Here is a 17,561-nt window from a genome sequence, read left to right on the forward strand (position 1 = left end):
GTCTGGTTTAACAAGGAAAGAGGTTATGATATGAAGCCGGAAGTTCTGACTGTAAACTCTGGCTCTCCTATTTAACGAGTTTGCGATTTTAAACAAGTTAAATTTCTTTTTATCTATCACGTAGGCCAGCTATATACATGGATGATTAACTGAGATAATGTATGTGACCATATTGACAGCAAGGCACTCTGAAAATGTAGCATGCTGCAGGAGTAATACTTCTGTTTATTTATCAACATGAGAGCCTCCTATTTTTAAGGAACTTAATTATTAATTCCTTTGAAGAAAAGTTGTTTGCATCCATGGATATTAATTAAAATTGTGACTATAATAAGAAAATACAGTAGAGGTGTCATTGATTTACCAGTTCATTATTGCAATATCAAAAGTTATGACTATGTATTATATTTACTTTGTGGGTGTGGTAAGCTGAATAATGAACCCTAAAGGTGTTGACATCCTAATTTCTGTAACCTGTGAACACCCCGTTATATGGCAAAAGGGACTCTGTGGTTGTGATTATGTTACGGATCTTGAGATGAGATTATCCTGGATTGCTGGAGTGGGCCCAGTGTAATCACAGGGGTCCTTATAAGAGGGAGACAAGAGGAATCAGAGTCAGAGAAGATGAGACTGTGGAAGCAGAAGGTTGGAATGATGCAAGGAAGGCACCGCAAACCAAGGAATGCAGGCAGCCTCTAGAAACTGAAAAAACAAGGACATAGATTCTCCCCTACCATCTCCAGAAGGGATGCAACCCTTTGACACCTTTGATTTTAAACTTCTGACTACTACAACTGTATGAGAATACTTTGTTATGGCAACAATAGGAAACTAATACAACAGGGATTGACTAACGTTAATAATTATAGTTCATTTGAATTCTAAGAGACTTTTAGTACTGACTTGGATCCAAACTTTATTAGTCTTCACAGAAGCAGTGGTTTGTCATTGTACAAGTAATTTATCTATGTAAATGATACAGTAGCATACTCCAGCAGGTAACACTTATAGCCTTTCCTGGTAGACTCCCTGAAGCCTTCGCCTTGTCTCTTTTTCCAGGGAGAGCAGGGAGAAGAGCACAACCTCAAAGGGACTGTCGTCTCTACCCTGTAAGATTTCACTATGTCCTTCTACCTTTGGCTCTCTAGTGAACCAGATGCTTCTGGGAAGTGACGGTTAGGACCATTACTATGAAACAAAGCCTTAAAGACAAGATATTCCCATAAAGATGTTAAATAGGCTGCTTTCTTTTACAGTTTTTGTAAGGATTCTAAGACTGTATAAATTATATAATGTTGAGTTCAGTTGCTCATTTGAAAAATATTTTGGTTCTGCCACCTTACGCGTCTCTGTTTTATTGTGTTAACATTTCATTAAATGCTTTTCAATAAAATTTTGATTTTAGAGTATTTTATATTTTTAAATTCAAGTAAAGGGTAACTTTGCTTTTTAGAAAGTGAGATCCTGTGGAAATACTGAGAATATTGGTACTGATAGTATTGACATCTGTGGTTCCTTTTTTCATGGAAACAGGTACCAGAATTTATGTTTTATTTATATTTGAGGAAAATCAAATTAGCACAGAAAATGACCTTGTTAGAAAGCCATGATTCCTTAGTCAAGTTTTATGATCTACAGAACTAATCTTAAGCAGAGTCACTGAAACTCCAGAATTAGATGGAAGTAAAATTCGCACAGCTCTCTGCAGCTTATTTCCACCCCATCTCAGTCAGTGATCAGAAGTCTTACTTCACTAGCTCCTGTGGACATCTTAGGTCACTTGAGAAAGGGAACCACGTTACTCATCTAATTTGAGTTTGCTATGGGAGAAAGAGGTAGGAGGTCAGAGGCTTGGGTCCTGGTGGGTATGGCCTGCAAGCTGAGACTTAAGATACCCACGTCCCTCATCTTCTTAGTTCCTTGAAGGGTTTTGCTCGGGGTTCCCAAACATTTGGTACATTTTTTTTCTTTTTAATTGTGAAAAATTTCAAATATACACAGACTCAGGATAACTGTGATGAACCCTCACATGCCCACTGCCCAGCTCTTACTATTATCTAGATGTTGCCACACTTGCTTCATCTGTTCTCTCTTCCCTATTTTATGTGAAGTGTTTTAAAGCAGATCTTTCACATCATTGTAGTGGCCCCTCATTCTTCAGTAGGCATCCCTCAAAATATGGTTGCCAGTTTTAGCTCTACCTCTTTTCCATCTTTCTTCTCAAACAAAGCCTAGGTATTGAGAAGCTGTGAAAGAGATTTAGTGAGTTGACCATAGTTACTCAATTCAGTATTTTACAGTGAAGGAGTAATCTTTTTTTTTTTTTTTTAATTTGCTGTAACACTTTTTAAACTCCTCATGGAGGAAGTGGATTAAGTAATTGTGGACAACTCATTGAGCTGCTAGATTTTTTTTGCTCTTCAATATGTTGTAACAAAATTAACACCATACTTAATTTACAGAGATGATTGAAGAATCAATGAGTTACTGCCTTTTTGCCATAAGTCTGTAGTCAAGTGTTCTTGTAGATAAGAAGACACATATTCCTAGCAAAGATGTTCTGCTCTCATTCAGGAGTCTTTCCCTTCCTATAATTTGTAGATTTTTCAGAATAAATGTTTTATGTACTTACAAACACATTTCCGTTAGAATTTATTTTTTTCAATACTTGCATGTTTTCGTAGAATCTTGCCCCAAGGGAGTAACGTTTCATATCTATGCTACAAAATTCTCAAATATTTATATCAATGTATAGGTAATTATTGTTGTAGTTTGATTTTTGAAATTAATATCATATCCAGATGATATATACCTTCTTCTTAGATAGGATAATAAGCAGCTTTGAGACAGGTTTCCTCAAGATCATGACTAATGCCTCCCCCTTTATTATGAGAGCCTATGGGGACGTTTGATATGTCCTACTCTACATTCCAGGAATGCCCACTAAGATCAGTAGGTTGTTATTCAGCTGAAAGGACTCATGGGCTAGGAGGATGATCACTCAGCTAAAAACAAAAGTGTAGAATGATTTTCAGATATCCTTTTTGACTCTTTACATACGCTCCATAAAGGGTCTGTGTGTGTTTGTTTATAAATCTAAACATGGTCCTAAACAGGCATATGAAAAGATTTTTAGATCATTCTGAAAGAGAGTAGGGAAGACCTTAGTTCAACTACCAAGCAATATGAATTAGCATCCTATTGATATTTACGTAGTGCGCTGCCTGCAGAGCAAAATTTCTTTATAAATTCCAGCTGTAGATCAATAGGTTCTCACGTGTATGTGAATTACCTGTTGATCTCGGTCTTACCATTAGTCCATTACATCTTTATAAGTTATTTTACATTATTTTAGATGTTGTGAAATTTGGGTTCCAGGATTTCATGGAACCTAAGTCTCTTTCATCGTGAGCACTTAATGCAGACTCCACAGCGTTTACAGCTATAAAATGAATAATGTTTATGGTATTGCGTCAGTATGAGAAAGTCTCTTCCTAATCTAAAATTCTGTTATTTTAATTATACTATCTGATTTAAATTACACTATCTGTTGAAAATACCTGTGGCACTTTCTTTGGTCTTGGTGCCAGAAATACATTCGTCGTGACCTTCTGTACTTTTATTAGTCTCCTGTTAAAATTCAGGCACCCTTAGGAGAAAATAAACCTTTATCATGTATCAACACCTCAGAAAAAATTACTCTTTAGATCAGTAGTTGTCACCTGAGAAAACCGATGGGGCTTGAGGCGACTGTAATAAAATAGGGAAGCACTGACCCTAGAAGGCGAAGGAGTCATGGGAGTTTGTATAGGATTTGCAAATTCAGATGCCCCGTTACGTGTGTGGAGTGGCCAGCTGAAGAAAATAGATTTAAGCTGCTTGTGTTGTGATGAGCAAAGAACCTGTCTAATGTGATGGATATTAACTTGTTGTTTTACAACACAGCACTTCATGGTTCAACAGAAATGGCCACAAAAACCTCGGAGATCACCACTTTGTAAACTCTGTTATATGGGGTGCTATAGGTGGGAGGCTATTACAGATGGGTCCCACACAAAGAAATATTACTAGGGGCAGATGAGACACTGGAAATTTGGGAGCAGAAGGGTGCAGAAAAGGGAGATGGGGCCCATAAAGGTTAAGAGCACTTTCTTTACATTATTTTAGACCAGATCCTGCTTTGACTAATGGGAAAGTTGGATGCTTCTGTTACCTACCCTTCGTGGTTGATAAATGGGTGTGCACCAGAATTACCTGTATAGCTTTGCCAATATACAGTTATTTACATCTGAAATTATCCACGTCTCCCCCCAAAATAAGATTTTGATTCACCAAATCTAATTTGGAGCGTGGTTGGCTATGTTTTGAAAAAACTCTTGTCTTGATTCAGGTACAAACACATCATTAAAGACCTATGCCCTTGGATGTAGTGATCCCTATTTACTCTTTGAAGTATCTCTGCTCTCAAAATACATAAGATGTATTTTGTAGAACACTACATATGTGTGTAGTGTTTTGCAACTACGTTGCAGTTTGGCACATTTAAGCTGTTAAAGTGAATTACTTCATTCCAAAAATGAAGAATGGAAAAAAAAGGAACATACATAATTTAAGAGATGGATATAGACTTTATGAGGAAGGATGGAAGAGGAATATTAAGACTGAGCTTTAGGCAATTTCAGGTATAGCAAACCTAGTGTTAAAAAGACACGTGTTTATACCTGATGGGGCTTTAACAAAAGTCAAATTATATCCCCTAAGTTATAATAAGTATAGACAACAAACATTGTTATAGCACAACTAAACTTTTTGTTTGTCCTGCTCTCCAAGAAAGGCTTCTCACTGCAAATGAATCCTTATTTCAGTCAGGGCTATTCAGGATTAATCACTAAAGACACAACAATAAGTATGCCAGGGTGCGGCTGTGATCAGTATGTTGTAAACAACTTTAGATTAGAAATAAGAATTTTTGAACAGAAGAAGTTGTTGGACCCTTAAAGTTACACAGAAGGTTGCAGAATTTCCTTCATTGCAGAATCAGAAATCTGAGTTAAAAGGAGGAACCCTCTATCTTGAACAGTTTAGGCATGATACCTACTAGAGACGGCATTCTGAACTCTTTCACTGCTGTACTGGGATCTCATGCTCTTTGGTAAGCCTTTTGCCGTTATATTCCTGCTTTGGGTAAGGTTAGACGCAGTGCAATGAAGGGGAGGGGAGACCATTTCTTCTTAATGAGTTTGTTGATGTTTTCCTAATGTCTTCTAAGGCATAGGTCGTTATCTTTATTTCTATTTTGGTGGTTTGCTAGTCAGTGACTATTCCGTTGGCAAAATGCCTCCGTTTTTGTCCTAAGCTCCTGTTACTTTTGTCTGTGTACCGCACTTACACAAGAAATATATACCTTATAGAAGAAAGCTGTAAATATGTACATCATCCCTGTCAGCGCTAAGAATAATTGTGATGCTAATATTTAGTGAGGCTTGGCTTGTAACAGACACTGTGCTGAAGGCTTTGCTTGGGTTGTCTCTCTGATCCACACCACACACAGCAGAGCTCTTGCAGATACGAAACTGAGGCTCAAGGAAACGTTCATAGCCACACACGTAAGAAGGGATGCTGTTGGTATTCATCCTGAGTCCGTCTGACTCCAGGGTTTAGGCACTGAATCACTGTGCTGTTACATGAGTGGTTTCCAGTTGGGAATTTGCAATAAAATATCTTTAGAACACAGGTTCTCAAAGTTGGCTGCACTTCAGAATCACCTGAGAGTTAAAAAAAATAAAGCAAAAACTGGTAGCTGAGTCCCACCTTCATAGGTTCTGAGTTCATTGGTGTGGAGCGTGGCCTGGACATTGGGGTTTTTAAAAGTCTCCCATGTGATTTTAAAGTGCAGCCAAGCTGGAACACTCCAGCTTTGGAACAGTGCAAAGTTTTAAATTCTAAATTCCCATTCTTCTGTTAGTAAAAAAATTAAAGAATGTTTTTGTTACTGAAACACTACCTATTTACTTTAGAAACCATAGACCAACCAAAAAAATCATATTTAAATTATCTGCAATTCTTTCACTGAAAGATAACCAGTACGGTATTTGGTTTTTTTTTTTCCTGTGCATGTTTATATATTTAAAGTCTTAACTATAATGGTACTCTTTGATGGAATTTTATATATTTAATGCCAGATTGTTTTATATCTGTTTTATGTATTTACATGCTTTCCCAGACTGAGAAATTCTTCATCCTTATACAACATAATAGTGTTGTTGGATTAACCCTTAGAGGCCAGTAACTCTCAAAGTAGAACAATATCTCTATTCCTGTGGAGTTTGTATATTAATTGAAGTAGCACTTAGAAAACGAATTTAGATGTCTTTCCTTTGTACTCCATCCTATATAGCACTTTTTCGGACAGGCAAATCTTGGTTTAGTTACCCATCTCCCTTATAGATTGGTAAGGCAAAGCCCATATGGTTGGTTTGTATGCCCAGGCTCTGGCATGCAGTAAACACTCAATAAATGCTGGGGTGGATGACAGGTGTATTTCCCAGGACCCGAGATGGGAGTGGTGGTTATAGTTTGAAGAAACTAATTACTGACGTAAGTTCAGATGTGCCTGAAAAAAGTCAGTTGGGAATGTTGTGGTAGTGGGAAGACAGGGTAAAAGTAAGGGTTAAGATGAGGCCAGGGGCTAGTGGACACTTTAGGATAGATAAACTGCAGATCCTTCAAGAAAGTTAAAGAGTCCTCTAGTTCTAGAAACATCCTGGCTTTGGCCCCCAACAGGCTCAGAGAGTCTTCCCTGGGAATAGCCCCCTCCTCTATCCTTCCATCTCCCCACCCTACTCCCTTGTCATAATAAAAAGGCTTTCAGAATAAGAACCAGATACTTTTCAGAGCCTGCGGCTCCTCGGATATTTTCCTGACAAAGATTTGGATGAGGAACTACTGTAGTGTAATGAGGTTCAGTGAGGATACAGCTAGAGCCTGTCAGTTAGCAGATGGGACTGTTGGCATATTCTTTTCTACAAAGGTCAGCGATGAGGAAGAATTTAAGTAAAAGCTGGGGAGGGGACTCAGAGCATTGGAGGCCTGAGGAATGATTAGCCCAGAGAGGAAAGGGGCAATCTGGGAGATGTTACAGGCTTGCTTGGTAAACCAGCCTTGTCTTCAGTTGGGCCGAGGCTGCTCCCTGAGGTATTTTTCACCCTGCAGCCACAAAGCGAGACATCTCTGCATCGCACGATTTATGAAGGATTTTCTTTCCTTGTGTCAACATCTTATAATGTAACTTTATAATAGATTTCTTAATCACAAGGCTTGTAAATCACAATTATTTATAATTTCTGTTTGACTCTTAGAAACTTAGCTTTTATTTTAAGAATATGTCATGATCTTTACTTATTACTGCCTATTTTAAAACACATTTTTTTAAAAAAAGGAGAAATTGCAAATGTAAACGTTTTACTTCGTCAGCGTATGAGGTACATGCATGATTTATGTTGCCGAAATCCTTTAGAGTTGAGGCATTTATGTAGTTCCAAAAGCTACAAGAAAAATTAGAAGCTATTTCTCTATCCTTTCCCCTCTTTTTATTGAATTCACAATGGCTTTTAAAGAATAGAAAGGCATTAAAGATAGTTAAAACCATCAGACATCCTGCTTTACTTAGAATTCAACAAAAAAACAAAATTGAAGAATAAAATAGAAAGCCTGGTTTATTTACCTAAGTAATACATGTCTCACTCACTCTAAGATCTTAGTGAGAGAGAGGGAATCCTTAGCGTTACATCATATAGTATAGCAGAAAATTTAAATGAAACATGTTAGTGGTGATATTTATTCAGATAAATATCAGATTGATTCAGTCAGTCCATTGACACACAGAGATTTCTGGAGTGCTGTGCCAGTCATCAGAGCCAGGGGTGTATTATGATTTAATGGTCCCTCTCTGCGGCATTTCATGAGCTGTCCTAGAAAAACATTTTGAAGCAATAAAGCATCCATTTGGCTCCTAAGTAATGAGGGAGGCATTGCTCTTTGCATTAACTATTTATTGAGGAAGAGGAGTGACCAATTGCTAATAAGCTTTATCCAAGGAGCCGTAGTGGAAAACAGAAGAAAATGCAAAAGTGAGGTTCTGTTCCATTTCATATGCAATTAACAAATACCCAGTGCTGAATGGTTAATGCGACGTCCATGTGACGTCTGGCTGGCTGTATTTAAGCATGAGTGCCTGTCCAGTGTATTAAAGGCCCCTTAGTCTACGGAAGGATTGTGTAGCCTAAACTAATGAGAGATGAGAGGAAGCAGTGACTGGTGAGTAGCTACAACTGCGCTGAGCTCTATAGCTTTGAATAATGGACTTATTTTCTAAGACGAACACTAGTGATTGAGGCTTGCTTGTTTACTCCTTTTGGGAAGGGTTCCTTTTTTTTTTAGAGATAATTATTGCTCTTCCATAACTTGGGAAATCTGCTGTCTCTACTGCAATATGTAGATTATCACTTGATCAAATGGCTTTTAACCTGGGAAAATGTCTAATTTTCTCTACAAGTAAATATATAATTTATTATTTGGAAATAGGTTCTAGGTGGGAATGTACCATACTGCTTTTCTTTCACAAGCAAGTAAATGGTCTCTTCTTTGAAGTAAATGCTTAAGATTTAGCAACTTCAAGATTGCAACCAGAATATTGTATTCACACATAAATAGGGCCTGCTTTCAAGTCATTTCAGAATCTTACTTGGAAGTTTCTGGTGCTATAACAGCATGAAGTTTTATTCCTCTTGCTTTAAGATTCTTGATATAATTAATTCGCCTTCTTTGGTAACATGATAAAAAGATGAAAGTCACAATTACTTTCATCCCTTAAAGCCAACTAAAGGACTTATATGCTAATTCTTCTTCCCTGTTCTCACTAAAAAGTAGTACGGTGGAGTTCTACACAATGGGAAGAAAATCCATCACATAAATCATATTAAAATAGGCCATGGAAAGGATCTGTAAACCCAACATTATTTAAAGTAGAATAGTCTTGATACTATTATAAACCAATTATGAAATCATTTAATATTGCATTCCTTTGATTTTTCAAAATTTCCATATTGAAAAATATGGGTTAATTTTAGCTTACTATGAATTATTTTGATTTCTATTTAGAATCCATTTTCAAGATATATTACATGAAATAAGAATATTCTGCTTATATGAGTTCATAGCCTTGGGTAAAAGGCTAGAAAGCCTGATAAGTAAATAGCAATGAGCGCAAAGAGAAGAAAAGTCTCCTTAGACTTTTTCTTTCCTGGACCACATTGTATCACACTGAGAACTAAATCCATTTACCTTACAGAGAATCTTACTTCTTCATCAAGGAAGTAAGGACTCAAGAGATTAGAAATGGTACCACCTTGTAAGCTGTTAGGTCTTGCAGTAATCTCTCTTTGTTGGTTAATAACAATCAGGTTGTACTATCCCTTTCAGATAATCACTCCATTCAGAAGACTAATGCTTTGCGCTGAGAATAGGAAAGAGATGGAGGATTGGATCAGCTCGCTGAAGTCTGTACAGACCAGAGAAACTTACGAGGTAAGGTAGCCTCTCTCCTGTCATCTCGTGTTCTTAGAGAATAAATGTGAACCGTAGCGCTAAAGCTATATTCTGTGAAAAAAAAAAGTATGTGTAGATTCATTTAGCAACTTGTTTAACTGATACTGATTTTTTTTTTAAGTTAAAGCAAAGTGTTTTAGTTTTAAAAATTGTGAATTTGAGGGCTTCCCTGGTGGCGCAGTGGTTGAGAGTGCGCCTGCCGATGCAGGGGACACCGGTTCGTGCCCCGGTCCGGGAAGATCCCACATGCCGCGGAGCGGCTGGGCCCGTGAGCCATGGCCGCTGAGCCTGCGCGTCCGGAGCCTGTGTTCCGCAACGGGAGAGGCCACAACAGTGGGAGGCCCGCGTACCGCAAAAAAAAAAAAAAAAATTGTGGATTTGAAATTGTAATCATAACTATATACATTCCAAACGTAGTCCTGTTCTCTTGTTTTGCAAATCTGTGCTAACGTCTCATTTCTAGGTGGCCCAGTTTAATGTGGAACATTTCTCAGGGATGCATAACTGGTACGCCTGCTCCCATGCCCGACCCACTTTCTGTAACGTCTGCCGAGAGAGTCTTTCAGGGGTCACCTCCCATGGCCTGTCCTGCGAAGGTACAGTAACATCCAGGGTTTGTTCTCCCTTGACACTGACCTTACTGTAAACACGCTGCCACGGGTGCATCTGTGAACAGAGAAACATCATCATAGGAAGACAGTTCCCTTGGGTGGAAGCAGTAGCTGGGAGTGTGTCAGTGGGACCAGAGTGTTTTAATTTTACTGTGGCTTAAAGTGAAGCTCTGCACACATAGGACCAACTTGGAAAATATTTTGGCTCAGGAAAAGATAACATAAAATCATTTGAAGGGACGTGTAAATCAAAATGTAGCATTTCCCTCCTGAGGAACTAGCAACTACCCTTAAAGAAAATTCTTTAGACTTTGTGTATCATTTTAATTTTCTAGTATTCTTTTTCTGTTCTGTTTAATTACAGAGAACAAAACTTTCTGTGAGGACAGTATATACTTTTTGGCAGGATTTAGATTGTTACTTATGTTGCATTGTTTTAAATGTTTTATTTCATTTATGTTTAATTTAAACGGATGTCATCCTTTTAAATTTCTTTAAAGTTTTCTAAAAATAAGGTCTATGCTGTTGTTCTCATCGCAGGATTTGTGGGTTATTTTTAAATTTAAGAACAGCGACCACTTAAAAGAAATACATTAATAGTCAACAAGAGAAAACTCATACGTTCTTTAGATTTATTTAATTTAATACCTCAGTGATTCCATCACTGTGTACTACTTTTGAACTACATATAATACCATTATTTAGCTTTTCTCTCTAATACAAAAAATTCTTAGGTAATCTTGTAATAAAACTATATCATAAGTAAATAATAAAATAGAAATGGAGTCATAGTTTTAATTCATTTTAAATTACAAAATCCAAGATATGTCAGTATTTCAGCTATTTAATATGACAATGACACAGCCTGGTGGATAAGAATAGAGCTCTGTAGTTAAACCCTGTGGGTTCCAATTCCAGTTTTACCACCACAAACTATGACCAGGAGTAGTTTAACCCTTTTAGACTTTTGCTTCCTCATCTGTACAATGGGGATAATAGTCATTTATACCTCACAGAATACTATGAAAATGAAATGAGAGAGTACATACAATAACGCTACTTTTCTAGTCAAATATATGGTAGACATTTGTAACTGCGTTATATAAGAAGTTCACCAAGTAAACAATTACAGATTGCATCATGGCTTGATGCATTAAAATTCATGAAAATGAGAATTTGGAGGAAGCATTAAACGTTTTTTTTAGATTTAAAGAATGATTGCAAACAAAGATATAATTGGTCTTTATGACTTTAGTGATCTAAAAGTGTTCCTGTAACTCTACTAGGGCTGTAATATTATATGGGGTTATTTTGAAGGTCTTTTTACTATTACCTTATAGTCTATTATCCTCAAAATGCTAAAAAAAAAAATCAGATCCAAAATAGCCTTAGATCTGATCTGTGGTATCCTTCTGTTTTGAGAGTTATGTGTTATTAAATATAGTTAACTGTTTAGGAATTGAAGTTAATAGTGGGATGACTGAATATTTTTCTAAGCATTTTAAAAGAAAAATGAAAATTATATTAGCTGGTGAGAATAAAAAACTTCAAAGTCTTTAAATACATGTGTTAACATTATTCTATTACTAAGTAAGTTCCTGACTTTTTTTAAGTCTCAATTATAGTATTTTTAAATTATATTTTTAGGGGAATATATGTTAGTATTCATTTTCTCTGCTAATAAAAATTTTAAGTCTGCAGCGTCTTGCCCATGGAGTATTTTTAAAACTGCAGCAGAAGGTTTTAAAAATCCCAAGGGTGTTATGAATATACAAAAAAGTTGCCTTTTTATTTTATGAGGCTGGTTATTTAGGATATTTTTACTGTAAGCAAAGTTAAACTCCAGAAACCCCCTTGAAATCTGAATAAACTATTGCTTGATAAAACTAAGGGCTTAAAATACAAGACGCTTTAAAAGTTATAACAGAGATGCAAATACAGGAAAAATTCATTCAACAATGACAATGAATAACATTGTATTAGAATGGAATCTCGCTTCCAGTGTGTAACGCCACCACTAAATTTACTTAATCTTTCTGCCCTTGTTTTCACAGTAAAAAGAGTCTGTACTGATTTGTCTTGTGTTGAATAATAACTAAAATTATGATTTTAAAGCCTTGCATATACAAAATATATGAATGAAAAATAGAAGACAGAAAATACATTTCATAAATAATCCCCTAAGTCAGTTGAAAATGTTAATTATAATTTCAGAGCATAATTGTGCTTCACAGTTATTTGTACAGCACTCTAAGAATAAAAAGTTAAGTGGTGATTTTTTTTTTTAATCAACAGCATAAATATCTCCACATGGGTACTTATTTTTATGTTAAGTACCCATGAACACTTACAAAGTGATAAAGATTGAATATTGCAATAAAGAATCATAATTTGTTTCATGTCGCTGTATTTTTTATGTTTTATGGTTTTAAAATAATGAATTTACAGGTCAGGAAAAAGTGCCTTATTTCAGAATAACTTGTTTGGAGAAAATTAATTGTCAGCTAATTACTAGGCACAAATTAAGGTGCCTAGTAATCAAGTGCATTCCTTAGTGTCCATAGTTACAGCTCAGTTTGTTTTATTTTTATCATTGTATGTTGTATATTTGTATTAAGCAACTTTGTAATTCTCAAGGCTCATTGCATGAAAAACTTTATTATTACAAAAGTGATTTTTATTTTTAATGAGGTGTTTGATTTTTAATGGCAAAATCTTCAAAAAGCCATGAAATTATACTCTGTTGCCCTCTTTTTACTTCCTTCTTTGCCTCTTAGAAAAAATACTGACTGTTAATATCAAGTACTTATTTGTACTTAAAAAGCAGCCTGCTTTTTAAAACTAGAACTAAAACTAGAACCATGCTCTTGAGAAATACAGTAACAGATGACAACATTTAAATAGTTTAAAATATTAAATAATTTAAAAGTCACTTGGAGCAAAAAGGAACAGGTCACGCTAAATTTTTGTTTCAAACTAAGCTAATTTCCTATGGTGCTGTTTCTTTATACTGTTGTTTATCAGCAGTAAAATTCAGTTGAAAACTTGATTTCTATACAAAGTCTGTGCTTAGTCACAAAGTCATTTATAACGAAAATAGTATGATTTCTAGGAAAGAACTTGTCATTGTACACAAAAGAGCAGGTAAATGAAACATTGCCAGTGTCTATAGACTGATATTTTTAAAGGAAAAACCAGCTCAATTTAAGTGGCCATTTATATATCGGCTATTCATGATACTTGAAGCATTCTGAACATTTGGCTATAGGCATCTTAGTTATTTTACTTGACCCCTTCGTTTTCATGTTACATCAAACTAGGACAATTTAAAGAGAATGGTGCGTAACCCGTCATTTCAAATTTGTTAACGATTTACTGGTAGAAATTCCAAAACCATGTGATAAGGAGCCGCCTGAAAAGTCAGAAACCCTTTTATAACATCAGTATCCATTAACGCTTGGATAATGTGTGTCCCTAGAGGGATGGATAAGCTTAGTAGGAGTCAAGTTCTGATTTTCATAAGCAAGGGTTAATTTTTCAAATCATCTGTGGTTTATTTGTTTTTTCATGTATGTGCGGCTTCTGTCTCGGTTGTTTCCTCTTACTTCTCCTTTGCAGGCACCTTTCTGATAATATGGCCTGGGAGAATTAGCGATGCCTGTAGTAGGAACGTCACTTCGTCATTCCTTTCTTCTACATTGTCATGTAGTCATCCCAACAGGATACTTTCAAAAGACAGTGCCATCTTTGTGACCCTCGTCAACCTATTTCCCATGATGCCTGGATATTTTCTTGACGTACTTGCACTTTAAAATTCCCCTGAATTATCTTGGTCTTTATCTCTCTGGTAGTTTCAAACTTTTGATTTAAGTATATTATACGTACAGAAAAAAGCAAATATCAGAAGTGTACACAGCTTGTTGAATTTTCACAAATTAAACGCATTCATGTAGTCAGCACCTAGACTTAGAAATTGGCTGTTACCAGCCCTCCTGTATTTTATTTTCTTCTGTTGTGTGTATGTTGTCTCCCTTCTCCTCAATAATTATTTTTTTTGCATTTATTTCCTTTCTTCTTTTAGAGTAAGTGGAATCTCTTTAAGTAGCAATCTATAGCTTGATCAAAGTGCTTCATAAACACATAGCCATATTTGCTTTTTAGAATATCATTGAAGAGTAATAGAAGCTTTTACAAATATTGTTTTTCTTCTGCCCCCCGACCACTTTAAACTTTCATGCTGTGATTTCCTTTCATTGTTGGTCCAAAAGTGCATATTCATTTAGCAATGGTTCACTTTTTTTTTTTTTTTTAGTGTGTAAGTTCAAGGCTCATAAAAGGTGTGCAGTGAGAGCAACAAATAACTGCAAGTGGACGACCCTGGCCTCCATCGGGAAGGACATCATAGAGAACGAGGATGGGGTAAGCTCGTACTCTCTCCCATCTCTCCCCGGCACCTCCGCTCTTTTATTCTCCTCTCCTGTGGAAATTAAGTGGGAGCGTCTATTAGTTCAATTACGACAGAGAGTTCAGGGGGAGTGTTTATTATTATGATTAGATGGAAGGTTTTGGTTGATTGTGACTTTTTATTTTCAATCCAGTTCTTTGTAGCTTCCTTCAGCTCTTAAATTTCAAGGGGAATGTTGTGTAAGGGCTTAGGAGTGGTTGCTGTGCTGGGCTGGTGCTGTAGACCCTTATCTGGCCAACTAAGTTATTCTTTAAGGCTCAGCTCAGCCGTTTACTCAGATGTTCACTCCTGAGACTTTGGGGCCTCCTCTCAGTGGTGCCGCCCACCTTCAAAACCTTGACTGCCTTGCATGTGAATCGCTGATAACACTTCGTGGTCACTTTATGATATTCTCTCTATGTGCCTTTCTCCTCAGTGAGACTGCAAATCCTGCAGGGCAGGGGTTTAGTCTTACTTAAGTATCTTTATATCCCTACAGTGTTCAGGGCATAATAGATGCTCAATAAATGTGGGGGAAATGAACGTATGCCACGAATGTTACATGGTGCTGATTCCATAGAGTAAGAAATCATTGTATCTCTTCCCTTGGCTAAGAATGATGTCCTCCATGGTCTTTAATTTGACTGCCCTTTCTTCCTGCTGCACAGCTGGCTATGCCCCACCAGTGGCTCGAGGGTAACTTGCCCGTGAGTGCCAAGTGTGCTGTCTGTGAAAAAACGTGTGGCAGCGTTCTCCGTCTTCAAGACTGGAGATGCCTTTGGTGTAAAACGATGGTGAGAGTTTTATAATTATTTTCCATTTAAAATGTTTCTTTCTGTACCTTTTTCATCTGTGTGATTTAGAGACAAAGCTAAGAATTTATGGCAGAGCAGAGCCTGGTAGCACACGCACCCGTTTGTAAGGTTCATCTTTTTTCAAGATGCGTTCCTTCCACTCTGGTTACTTTTGCAAATGCCCTTTTTGTGACACCTACTCTTGTCCCTTTGTGTGAGGACCTCTTTCCCACAGTTTTATTGTTTTTCATCAAGCTTTAGCCACACTTAAGTGGTTTTCAGCCTGCTTTACTACCTGTTGCCCACAGAAAGCCACCAAATTTTGATTAACAGGCCAAGTGTAAGTTTGCTACAATCCCGTGTGTGTTCTCCGAGAGAAAGAAGCCGAGTTCAGTAGGCTGTGCACTGGTATAATTTAGATTATATACATTTATGTTATATAAATAAGTAAATATTTTAAAACTTCTTTGCATGTGCAAGAAAGTGGTGAGAAGCAGACACAGCATAACGTGGAGCCAACGGCAAGCAAGGGTCCCATCTCTGCCAGACTGTGTGAGGACTGGGCCTCCATCCTGCAGGAGGGCAGTCGGTGCAGGAACTCAGAGGGTGACCTCACGCCCCTCAGAGGGTGACCTCACGCCCCTCAGAGGGTGATGTGGGGCTAAAAGACAGCAGGACGAGGAGGCAGTGAGTGCTCACCTGAGCGCCGGGTGATGCTGTCTGATTACGATGCTGATTGCCTTGCTTTGGGGCAGAGTTGTTTGGTCGTGTTTTGAGTCTTGGAAGTCAGCCCCTCTCTCCCCAACAAAAAGAAGGAAAACCATTGTTTTTAATAAGCACGGTGAAGATGAGCAAATGCAAGAGATGTGCGTGTGATATGTTGATTTCATAATCAATGAGATTGAGTCCATAGGCCACAGAGAAAAAGAAGTCGTATAATTTTTTAGTCAGGTCTGATAGACAATCTTGTGTTTCTTTTTTGTTTTTGTTTTTAATTTTTTTTGGCCGCGCTGCCTGGCACGCGGGATCTTAGTTCTCCACCAGGGTTGGAACCCACGCCCCCTGCAGTGGAAGCGAGGAGTCTTAACCACTGGACTGCCAGGGAAGTCCCCTCTTTTTCATTTTTGAATCGAACATGATTCTCTTCATCCCCATGCTTTTGTTATTCTTCATCGATTGCCTCTTTTATTGACAAAGATGTTACTTTTTATTTCTTTTATCCCATTTAATATAATATGCAGACTATATTAGATACCTCTCTTTGGAGTTTTGGTGCAACCCTAACCCTGAAAACCCCCTTCTGCTGTTCCTTATTTTAAAGGAGTGCTCACGTAAACAGGATTTTAAATCAAGATTCCATCCCACCTAAGATTTCTTTTTTGGGGGGACAACCACTGATGTACGCATCTACCACTATTTTTATTAGTTTGCATTTACTGAAGTCTATTTCTCTACTTCTGGAACTTCAGCTGTTCTTTTCTAACTTTTTGAAAAGAAAGCAGGTCATCTGTGTGATGAATTATTTTAGAAAGGTTTTATGTAAGTTGTCTTTACCTGCAATATATGTCTCTACTTGTGTTTAGTCAGTAGTTGTCTTTTTCTATTGTAGTTGATTTACAATGTTGTGTGAGTTTCAGGCGTACAGCACAGTGACTCAGTTACACCTACATATATATGTTTATGTATTCTTTTTCAGATTCTTTTCCTTTATAGGTTATTACAAAATATTGAGTATAGTTCCCTGTGCTATATAGTAGGTCCTTGTTGGTTATCTATTTGATATATCATAGTGTGTATATGTTAATCCCACACTCCTAATTTATCCCACAGACATAGCAAACAAACTTATGGTAACCAAAAGGGAAAGCGGGGGAGGGATAAATTAGTCAGCAGTTTTTAAACTTTATTAAGTTTAACAGTAGGAGTTAGAAAAGCAGTAGGAGTTAAATTAGGTTTTTTACTTGCTTGTTCTACCCTCTGCCACATTTTTAAAATTTCGCAAATGGGACAGAAGTATTATTACAGACTGTAGAAGGGATGATTCTGGAATGTCTTTCCTCTTTTTTCCTGGCAATCTTAAGTATCACCTTCGCATGAAATTAT

The 17,561-nt window shown here is 37.0% G+C and overlaps 1 protein-coding gene across 9 annotated transcripts in view; it reads left to right on the forward strand.

Annotated features, from left to right (window-relative positions):
* The window catches only part of DGKH (diacylglycerol kinase eta), a 179,836-nt gene that overhangs the window by 92,458 nt on the left and 69,817 nt on the right, over nt 1-17,561 (forward strand). For all 9 annotated transcript variants that reach the window (XR_016388684.1, XR_016388685.1, XM_022574919.2 and 6 more), the window contains exons 5-8: nt 9,484-9,588; nt 10,073-10,205; nt 14,533-14,639; nt 15,333-15,458. Coding sequence is in view for 7 of the 9 variants with exons in the window: in XM_022574919.2 (XP_022430627.1) it covers nt 9,484-9,588; nt 10,073-10,205; nt 14,533-14,639; nt 15,333-15,458 (471 nt within the window). In the remaining 2 variants the exon portion in view is untranslated. The remainder of the gene's footprint in view (nt 1-9,483; nt 9,589-10,072; nt 10,206-14,532; nt 14,640-15,332; nt 15,459-17,561) is intronic.

The sequence above is a fragment of the Delphinapterus leucas genome, chromosome 18 (assembly GCF_059928025.1).
Source record: "Delphinapterus leucas isolate spDelLeu-1000000601 "Yukka" chromosome 18, BTC_Dleu_Yukka2, whole genome shotgun sequence".
NCBI lineage: Eukaryota > Metazoa > Chordata > Mammalia > Artiodactyla > Monodontidae > Delphinapterus > Delphinapterus leucas.